General features: G+C 32.8%; 2 protein-coding genes across 2 annotated transcripts; both read left to right on the top strand.

Moving 5' to 3' along the window:
- Positions 1–2984: 2984 nt before the first annotated feature.
- LOC132749799 (uncharacterized) lies at positions 2985–6377 on the top strand. The gene is made up of 3 exons (XM_060739695.1): positions 2985–3458; positions 5542–5877; positions 6137–6377. Exons 1-3 carry the CDS (start codon positions 3253–3255, stop codon positions 6201–6203), a joined length of 609 nt encoding a protein of 202 aa, XP_060595678.1. The 5' UTR covers positions 2985–3252; the 3' UTR covers positions 6204–6377.
- Positions 6378–6949: 572 nt separating this feature from the next.
- On the top strand, positions 6950–10286 carry LOC132749797 (uncharacterized; the record flags this gene model as incomplete). Its single annotated transcript, XM_060739694.1, is given in 4 exon segments — positions 6950–7587; positions 7823–8132; positions 9565–9853; positions 10050–10286. Coding segments are annotated over 3 exon segments (694 nt in total), but the record flags the coding sequence as incomplete, so codon positions are not given.
- Between the last annotated feature and the right edge of the window lie 883 nt (positions 10287–11169).

Genomic DNA, 11169 nt, shown 5'->3' with positions numbered 1-11169 from the left:
TTGTTTAAAAGAAATCCATTTACATATCATTTTCATTGGCCATTTGACAAAAAAATTGTTGCTTGTTGTTTTGTTTTTTAACATCGAAAAACGTTTGAACTAAAGTTTATAGCGAACACGCTTTTGTAAAGCAACACATAAACAACATGATCACTGTAAGACTTACCGACAAAATTTTTGCGCTAAGTATGTCCCTTATTGGTATCAATTGAATGAATTGGCACTAATCTGTTAAAAACTGTTGTTATATTGTATTTAATAGGCAATTATCAAACTTGGAAGATGCACCTGTTTGACTTCAAACACCCGCTCAATTGTATCACAGTGTTTCATTGGCTTTCCATGTTTTTCAAATTTACCAAACCAATGAAATAGGTTTAACAGTCAGTTTTGAAATAGGTGGATGCGTGGAAAATTTTTGACTCTTGGGAAATTATTGCTGTGTTTATCCAAATAAGGCGATTTTGTTTTGGCTTTTTGGCTAATCAAACGGAGCGAAAGCATAGAGAGAGACATACGCGACTATTTTGCCCAAGTCGCCTAGAAACATGATCCCTGATTTATGTGAAAATAAGTAGAAAAAAACCTTCATAAAGATTTGTTGGAACTACCTTGAGGATCAATGAAAAATTTATCATAAATCATTAACTGCCTTTTCCACTTGTAACTGTTAAGTCCCATTTACACTGTCCCGGTAATGGCCATGGTATCGCTACGGTGTCTTAAGCCGGTGAACTAGGGTGTTCAGTGGTGTTTTTCTGAAAAATATAATTGCCTAATTGCCCCAGTAATGGACCGATGCTTTCCGGTTCAATGAGTATAAAACTGCTTGACCACGTTGACCAGTCATTTGGTAAAAGACAGCAGAGATGCCACTACACCAAGAGGAAAAGAAAACTGGTGTGCTAGCATGCCTACAGAGGTTTGAGGTACCTTTGCAAATGACTCGGGGGGGGGGGGAGGACAGTAAGGAAAGCTCGCCTAAGAAGAAATAGAAGAGAATGGCCCTTCTTTGTCTTCACATAACAAAATTAATCCAAATTAACATTCAATTGTATATATCACCACCGTCTATCAACCATTGTATAAACTAGGACTTGCCAGCAATATCCGGGACATTACTAGTCCAACCGGGAGCGTTGTCGCCAAGTAACCGCAATGTAACGCTGGCTCTACGGTGAGCTCTGCCTTGTTTTACCGTGGGGGCAACATTGTGTCATATGGGGCTCTGTCGTGTTTTTGACATTGATTAAAAGCATCCCGGTTTACTAAGGTTTTTCACTGTAGGGTACGATAATACAGGGGTTCCTCGGATTCCTCCCAAGCGAAGAACTGTTTTGGGCTTTTTTGGGTGAGTGCGGTGACCCCGGATTTTTAAAACTTTTTAATAAACTGGGTGATTCCGGTTTGCCCGGGTTATCAAGGGTTTTTGCCCCGGGTATTAGGGAAAATAGTCGTCCCCCCGTTAAGACGTTACCCCGTAAAATTTAAAACCCGGGAAAACCCGGGACTGTAAATGGGGCTTAATAAAAGTATTGCAAACAATGTTAGGGAATTGACTTTGTTTTTTAAAATAGATTAAATTTCGGGGAGTTTAGAAATAAATTGAAAAATTTAAAGTTACCTAATACTCAAAGTACTGTAAGTTTTGCAGCTTTTCTGTTTTTTAGTTCTACAATTTTTTGATATAATAATACTTAAAAAAACTTTTGATACGGGGAAAAATTTGGGTAAATAATGTATTTTTACAAAAAAATGTGGGTAATTCTGTTGAAAGATATTTGTGTAAATTTTGTTCAAAGTTACTTAGCTTTAGCAAATAATTGAAGAAATTTTTTAAGTAAAAAAGATGAATGAACGAGGAAAGGTTTTAAATTTTTATTGGGAAGATGATGTTCCCAAAAATGTGTTTTTGCAAGGGGTAAAAGGGATTTTTTTAACTACGACTAAAAAGTACCCCCCAATTTAAACGCATTTAAACCAAATGATAGGGTTCCCCAGTCTGTTTTTAATATTAAAAAAACCTGGGGGGATATCAAAAGGGGATAGGTTAACAAGGTTTGGGCCCTGGGAAAAATTTTTTTGTTCATTTTTTGGGGATGAACTAGATTTTGTGAAAAATTTTTGTTAATAGCAAAATTTCAAATTTACAGAAAATTAATCATTTCTCCTATAGTAATTTTTTTTAACCCATAATGATATATAATCTGGGACTTTTTTTTTTATTGGTTTTTTGTTTCAAAGAAAAAGTTGGTTTGCCCCATGAAAAAACTTAAAATGAATTTATGTCCCCATTTTAAAACTTTTGAAGAATCCCCAAAAAATTTGGAAAAGTAATTTACTTTGCAATTAGACAAGATAAAATTGTTGGCAAGGGGCATTTTTTTTAATTTAATTTCTTGGATTCCCTTTTTTTACTTTGGTTTAAATTTTTTCCCCTGGGGCTGAGGATTTTTTAGGGATCAGGCATTAAAATTTTTGAGCCCTTAATTTCTTGTGATGAAAAGGCGAAAAGGTTTTTTAAAACAAAAAAATACTTTTTTTTTCGGGGCAGAAATCAAAAATAAGTTTTTGATCCCCATTATTTTTATCTTTTGTCGTCAGTTTCCAATTATAGCAAACAAGAAGATTTCTCTTGGCTAGGTCAAATTTTGATCTTTATTGTTGTTAAAAGATGACTAAAATTTCCAATTGGAGGCTTTCTGCCTTGATAAGCAGTACCAAAAACCAAATTGAAACTTAACAAGACAACAGTAGATTTTGCTTCAAAAGAGCAACATCTCTTAGCAACAAGCAATGTCTTTGTATCCTACAGGTTGTTACTCTGCAGATGTCAATAAACATTGAATTATTTGCTTATACTTTGTCACAGTTCTGGTTTTAAATAAAACACGCATAAATTATTATAATTTGCTAATATATCATTCATATATCGGTGATGAAATCAATGTACATTTCTCTCTAAATGGCACATTATACTAGGTTAAAGTGTATAAAGCTGTATCTGACCATAAAATACAAATGACTTTCAAAAAGTGCAAAATCACGTTGTTCTAAAACGCTTATGAGTATCCATCGATAATCTTTTAACAAAAACTGTCTCAGTTAATTAATAATTATGACAAACTGTCTGCTATGCAATATATCTGAATAAAACGTTCCGGAACATTTTATTCGCCCAGTTTCCGAGTCAATTTTACGGAGCTGGCCGATGATGTCACGCATGCGCCGCGCGCTATCTTACAAACAACAATGGCGTCTCCCATGAAAAAGATTAAAATTGGACCTGGGCGACCTAAAGTGTCCGATTCTGCTAAAAAGAGAAAACGACAGGCCAGCAATGTACAGAAAAGTAAAGCCTCTGTATATCTAGGAGTTGAAATAGACCGCTGGTTGAGTTTGAAAGCAGATCTTCGGCTGAAAACACATCCTGAACTTGCCAAAACATTGATTGATGCGTAAGTTTTTTATTTTTCACAATTTCTGTGTTCCTTTACTAAATAGATGTGCAATTTCTGGTGTTATTCAATGTGCATTGTCATTTGTTATCGTTTACAAGCTTCATCATGATTGGAAATATTATACGATGTAAATAAACGGTTTATTTTTATCGTGTATTACATAAAGAGGCCCACGAGGGGGGAATTTTGGTGTGAGTTAAGCACAATGTGTTGGATACTTAGGAAAGATAAGTTGAACAAGAAACGTTCTATAAAAATATTTGCACAAGTGTAATAAGTAAATATGTCTGTGTTTTAGTGTCTGTATGTGGTTTTTTACACAAAAGTAATGTACTATATAGATTATATATATATGGTTTTTTTTTAATCGTTATTTTTTTTTGGGATAAAATTTCAGGGAATCCGGGGCAGCTCGGCCCTATTCCGACTCGGCACGGGTCAACTCGGACCACTTTTAAAAATGGGTATAGGACATCAAAGGACTCCTATTGTCACGGGCTATTATTATCAATCAATGTATATGTTAAAGATACCGATTAATTAGGTGATAATTATGATTGACTCATTCATTCAAATTTGATAAGTTACCACCTGCATTTAATTAAAAGCTTATGCTATTAAGTAAACACGTTTTTGTTTCATATTTTTTTGAAAATTACTTTACAAACAAAATGCATCTAAGGAACACATTTTCATTATATCTATATTCACAGGCACAAGTATGGCACAAGAAGAAAAAATATGAAGTTGTTTTATCAATCTGTTCATATTTTTTCTTCCCAGGTTCGATAATCGTGCCTATGTCTATATTAATTTTATCGAATCTGCAAGACAAATAAATAACTTTTTTTTTCTAAATATACTTTATTTCAGCAGAGGGTCAATGTATAATTATATATCATAATAAGATATTTCTTATTATTCATTTACCTTAACAACATGCAAAGCAAAGTAAATACGTTATAGGCCTATATATTTTTGTAAAGTGGGCCGAGGCAAAGTAAATGCGTTAAAGGCCTATATATTTTTGTAAAGTGGGCCGAGTTGACCCATGCCGAGTTGGTATAGGGCCGAGTTGACTCTTTTCCAATTTCAGGTTCCTGTGATATAATAGACAATGAAAAAACTGGTAAAAGGCCTCTTCCCAATTAATTTTATTTTTAAATCATGAAGTTTTCCCAAAATTCTGGGCTTATACCTGCTTTTGTACTTCCCAAATTATCAGTTATAGCAATATTTTTTCCCAAAATCAAGAGGCTAAGGCCTCATTCCAAATAATTGAGAAAAATCACTGGATCATTGAGGTCAACTCGCCCCAAAAATAAGTCAGTTAAATTATATAAAGTTGCTGTGGAACTATAGGCCAACAGGCTTAAAGAAAATTAATAAGTAACTAAGAATTTTTTCTAAATATAAGTGGTCTTTTATGTGACTTTCATAATGTGTATATTCAGTCTTTATTATCAGTTATTTAGTAAACACTACAGTAGGTGATAGAAGTCAAGCTAAGCTTTCTTTAAAAAATCCTGTAAATATACCTATGTGTAAACAATCATGAAAGTACATTAACCAGGTTAATACAAGAAAACTTGAAACAAGTTTATTGAGACAGATATTTTACAGAATTTATTTTAGTTTTATTGTTTTAGAAGCTATAAGCTTTAAACATCTTAAACTGTTATTTGCAGGGTTTCCCATAATGGAAAGTTTTGGGAATCATTTACCCCTTTGTTTTTGGCGATGATTCCCATTAAAAAAGTTTTTCTTCTTCTATATCTTTTGGTTCCCGGGTTTTTGCATTTTTCTATTTCCCAAAAATTTTAAAAAATTAAAGGGAAAGACCTGTTTTGGCCCCAATTGGTACTAAGAAATTTAATTTTTAAATTCTTTGCTCAAAAAACATCTTTAAAACCCTCCCGGGGTTTAAACCCAAGAATATTAATATGTATAAAAAATGCAAATTATAAAAAAGACATTAAATATCAACTAATGAATCATATTAAATTTTGGTAAATTTTTCCTTTTTAAACCCCCTGTTTTTTAATATAATTTTATAAGGGGATTATGTGTGCATTTGCAGATACATGAAATATGTAGTGCCCACTCAACAAGACATGCCAGGGCCTTCAGCACAACAGTTAGACCCAGTACCATCAGCACATCAAGTGGATCCAATACCATCAGCACATCAAGTGGATCCAATACCATCAGCACATCAAGTGGATCCAATACCATCAGCACATCAAGTGGATCCAATACCATCAGCACATCAAGTGGATCCAATACCATCAGCACAAATGGATCAAGGATTATCTACACAACAAAGAGATGCAGGTCCCTCACTGGTGTCTACTCCATACAGACAACCCCAAACCACTAAGGAATGTGCTAGTGAATCATCAGGATCAGACTCAATGTAAGTTTATAAGTTAATTCTACTTATTTAAATAAATACTGACAATATTTCGGATTATTTTTCTCTACAGATTATAGTATAGAGTCTGTTAATCAATATTCAAATTTTAATTGCTAATTGCTCTAAAAATGTGCTCAAGAAAAATAAATCATATTGTGTAAAAATTCTAAAAATTTATGTTTGATACATGTACTGTCTGTCTGACTGTTCCCATTAATTGTCATCAAACATTATCTCTTAATATTTTTTTTTTAATAAGGAAATCATTACCATCAGGAATTGATCCACTAAGCTCCAGTGACCTAGATGATGTGCGTTCAAGGTAAATATAATTCATTATGATATTTTGGTACCATGAAAGAAATTTACAAATAATGCTATTATTGAATATATAGACTGCTACTAATATTTACATCGTTTGTTGGTAATAACAATGAAAATAAAAGTTGAACCTGTTTTTCTTATATATATGATTGGCAGAACATGTCTGTATAATGTAGAAGTTAATGAACTAAATTTGTTATTATTGCCATGTCAAATTTTATAAATGCCATAGGAGGTACAGTAAAACTCACTCAAAGTAATGTTATTTTTTTAGTTTGGGGGCTGTAGGGTTTAATTTCTTTGTGTTCAGATTGAAAAAGCAAAAAAAGGTGGCGCAAAATAGTCACAAAAACCCCCAGGTTCAGCAAAAATTTTGTTGATCTTTGGTGGTATTATTAAATTGTTTAAAAGTTCAAATATAAATAATTTAAAGTAATGTAAAAGAAAGTTGAAAGAGGCTGATGTATTTTCTTTAGACAGGAAATGTTTTTATTTATGTTTTACTTCTTTCCCCTTTATAATTTGATATAAACTTTAAAATTTTACCCTTATTTAAAACTTAAAGCCTAGATGACCCAAATATTTTAAGAAATTTAAACTTGGGGAAAAAATTTCTAAAACTTTTTGAAAAAAAAAAATTAAAGTTTAAATGTAATTTTTTCTATGTGCAAATTTAAAGACTGTATTCCCCAATTTCTAGCGTAACTAACCAGTAGGTACTATTTATGCATATTTTGACCTCTTTTTGGTAATTTTTAAGTGCCGATTGTAATGTGTCAAGTACTTTCTTTGTTCATTTCACAATATTTTACCTTTAAATACATTTTCAAAATTTTCATGAAAATAAGGATGAATCTGGAGGCGTGCTGCTTTAAATGTTGACTTCTGCTTTAGCCGGTGCTAGGGGGAGTGGACAGTAGTTTGCACATTACAGTAGATGTTATAAATTGTATATGATTCTAATGGAAAGTAGCTAAAAAAGTGGCTTACATAAAAATGACATTGATTTATTTTTATATACATAAAAAGGGATATATATATAAGTAAACTATGCCAGGTTAGTATTTTTTGTTTATAACACCAATTTCTCAGTTTATTCTTATTGCTCTTAGTTTACCTGGTCATTTTGCTTTCTTTCAATAGACTGTAACTGTATAATATAGTTATTTCTTTAGCACTGATGAGTTTTGAACAAACTTCACAATTTTGGATGGTACAGTTTAACATATTTTATTTCATTTTCAAACCACTATTTGCATAAACCTTTATTATCTATGAATTGTTTTTCAGAGTAAGTATTGAAGTCATCCGGGATGTTTCTTCAAGTAGTGATCTTGAATCTGACTCAGATGAGGACTACGAGCCCAGCTTTGATGTAACATTTGGGTATTTATTTGATTTCTTTTCATTTACAAAATGAAAGGTATTTTATGATATAAACCTAGTCTTGCCATATTAATCAACTGAGTATTTTAAAGTTGTTGAGAAGCGTTATTTACATATATTTGTAAAGCATTAGAATACATTATTCTTTTATAAAGTTTAATCTAGATACTTACAACATACTATTTTGCATGTTAATGTTTGATAAAAAATGATTTGTGTCTATCTTTTACATTAGGGCAAATGATGCATTAGGTGCAATTGATGAACAGTCCTTTGCGGATGAAGTTTATGGGTCAATTGAGGAGGGAGAATCAGACGAAAATGATTCTAGTGATGAAGATCAGGCTCCCATTGAAGGAAGGAAACGCCTTGACACAATGGAAATGGCAACAAAGGCTGTAGACAGCACTGTCCACCTATGCTACAAAGAATCGTTGATTGATCTGGCACATATTAGACCAGCATCGAAATGTCGAGAGGAAGGTTGTGCAGGCCTTGTAAACCTTAAAGACAAGTCAGTTGGTTCTGCATTGTACTTTGATTGGGTGTGTACTATCTTGGTAATTTTTATAATTTGATTTTCTGTTGCACCAAATCTCCTAAATGTCATATGGCAACATTTGTGATTTACTGATAATTGAAGAACTCTAGTGCTTGATTTGGCATTATTCAAGGCACAAATAGATTCATCAATGTTTTGTCAGATGACTTGATTGTCACTTCACCTGAGATAATTCAAGTCTTTGGTGGGATTTGAACCTACAGTACTTAGGGACAGGTGGTTTGAAGTTCAGTAACAACTGTTACCACCTGTTATGGAAGTCCTATATATAATTCTAAAATAAGATTGATGTTTTGAAGTGATATCACAACTATGGTATCAATTTACTTTCAAAAGCTGAATATTACATGTTTTGTATTTATTTTACAACCTATCAAGACATAATTGATCATTATACAAAGTCTATCATCAAAATATAAAAGGAACATTATAGAGCTCACCTGTCACAAAGTGACATGGTGAGCTTTTGTGATCGCTTTTTGTCGTCTTCTTTTAGAAAACAGGACGATTTAGAGCTTAAATATTTTGCACGAAACATCATCTAGTCAGTGTCTACCAAGTTTGTTCAAATAAATGCCCTCAGGTCCAAAATTGCCTTGCCGGGGGGGGGGGGGGGGGGTAATTGATTTTTCTTATTTGTAACTACCAAGTTTGTTCAAATAAAAGCCCTGGGGTCAAATTGGCCCTGCCCCATGGGGTCATTGTTTTTCCCTTTATGTATGTAGTAAAAACCCTAAGAGCTAGAGCTTAGATATTTAGCATGAAACATCTTCTGATGGGTGTCTACCATTTTTGTTCAATTTAGGGCACTGGGGTAAAAATTGGCCCCACCCTGGGGATCATTGATTTTCTTATATGACATAATGTATATAGTAAAAACTTAAAACATCTCTTTTTTTTTTAAAAAAAAACCCAAATAGCAAGAGCTTAGATATTAAAAATGAACTATCTTCTTGTGAGTGACTACCAAGTATGTTCAAATAAAAGCCCCTGGGTTAAAATTGGCACCATCCCGGGGGCCTATATACAGGTGAGCGATTTCAGGGCCGTCATGGCACTTTTGTTTGTCAGAAGAGTACCATTTCATCAGATCTGTATTCAGTTCTATACAACATTTGCTTGTTACATGTATTCTGTTAGAGATTTTTATTTAATCAGTTAGTATATTTTATCTCTTTTTAAAATGTTTTATGAAAGACAAAACAATTTTAAGTAGTTGACAATTATAACAATTCCTCTATTAAGAATTGTGCGTACATTTTGTGCTTGTGATCACATTCTTGAATTTAATGAAAGTATCGGTTGAATAAATTAATGCGTGAGTGTGATTTATTTTATATATATCTTCATAATGCATGTCAGTTTTTTCTGAATACTGATAATGTAGTAAACAATTTTTTTTTTTCTTTTGCAAGGTATGTGAAAAAGGTCATAACAATGGTACATGGTGCTCCCAGCCAGTGTTTAGAAGAGGTCTACATGCTGGAGACCTCTTGACATCTGCTGCTATTTTATTCTCTGGGAACAATTACCAGAAAGTGCAGCTCATGACTAAATTTATGAAGTTGCCAATAGTAAGTCAAGCCTCCTTCTTGAAGATACAGAGATCTTATTTAGTACCAGCTATTGAGGAGAAGTGGAAAGAACACCTAGCCCACAGAATCCAGACTATCAAAGATTCTTCTGGTGAAGTGGTGATATCAGGTAACTTTTTTAATCATTTAATTTTTAGAATTTTAGGTCATTCATTCACATTTCTGCTTGTGACTATCACTGAGAAATGCATTAGTGTTATATATCTTTTAACCATATTGTTTTTTAGCAATTATATAATTTCTTGATTGATATATACCACTTAATAGGATTGACCTGATTTTTCCTCCTATCGGTGTTTTAACAGGTGATGGTAGGATGGATTCCCCGGGGCATTGTGCCCAATATTGTACGTACACCGCTATGGAGAACAGCACCAAGGAGATACTGTCTGTTGTGACTGTTGATAAAAGAGAAACTGGGAAGTCCAGTGTTTGGATGGAAAAAGAAGGATTTCTACGAACACTTCAGTTTTTCTTAGATGAACACATCTTAGTGAAAGAGGTCATTACAGATGCTCACCCATCAATCACTGCTGTTCTTAGTAAGTTCTTGCACTTATAGCATCAATGTAAGACTATAATATTTAGTACTTTTTGGGTGTTTCTGAATACCTATATATTTGAAGATATAGAGGATATTTGTTTAGTTCAATGTAAGATCGGAATATATTTCACCGAGTGAGCACCAAAAGGTATTTCACGAGTAGGGCAACCACTAGTGAAATATGAACTTTTGGTGTTCACAAGGTGAAATATATTTCGATCTTACATAAACTAAACAAATTTTCTTTTGATTATATGCAAAAAAACGTTTAAAAGACATTTAACCTAGTACTAAATGGAAAGGGCGCCAAATAATAATACAATGTGACGTCATTTACGACGTCACGTCATTAAGTTGGTTCCAGTACTGTGAACATTTGTATTCCACTGAAACACTGTAACGGGCTCAAAAATTCAAAGCAGTGAAATTATGAAATTGATAATTTCACAGTTTAAAACAGTGAAATTATCAGTTTTTATTTCACTGATATATTTTTATAAACCACCGAAAATCATGAATTAAATTGTGGTTCAATTTACCTATCAGTTAATAATCTTGTATAGATTAAGTATTGAATCATTAATGCATTTTGCATCATGAGATGCCAAATATAAACTAATCACTATCTTGTTGAACATAACTGTCATGTTAACCAAATTATTTATTGTATTGAATATTAGTATGACTCCATTAATGCGGACAGTCTTTAAACTACAGACAGTTCTCTCAACATTTAAGAATTTAAAGAAAATAAGAGGTCATGGTAATAAGTGTTTAGTAATGAAAGTTGAACTTGTTAATCTAATTAACAACATAATCATCCAAATTATCTTATTGTAAATATTAGTATGACATTCCATTAATGCGGACAGTCTTAAACT

The sequence above is a fragment of the Ruditapes philippinarum genome, unplaced genomic scaffold (genome assembly GCF_026571515.1).
Source record: "Ruditapes philippinarum isolate M1 unplaced genomic scaffold, ASM2657151v2 ctg21752_1_1_1_1, whole genome shotgun sequence".
In the NCBI taxonomy this organism is placed as follows: domain Eukaryota; kingdom Metazoa; phylum Mollusca; class Bivalvia; order Venerida; family Veneridae; genus Ruditapes; species Ruditapes philippinarum.
Note: the sequence above shows the minus strand (reverse complement) of the source record. Positions and strands in the feature narration are given on the sequence as shown.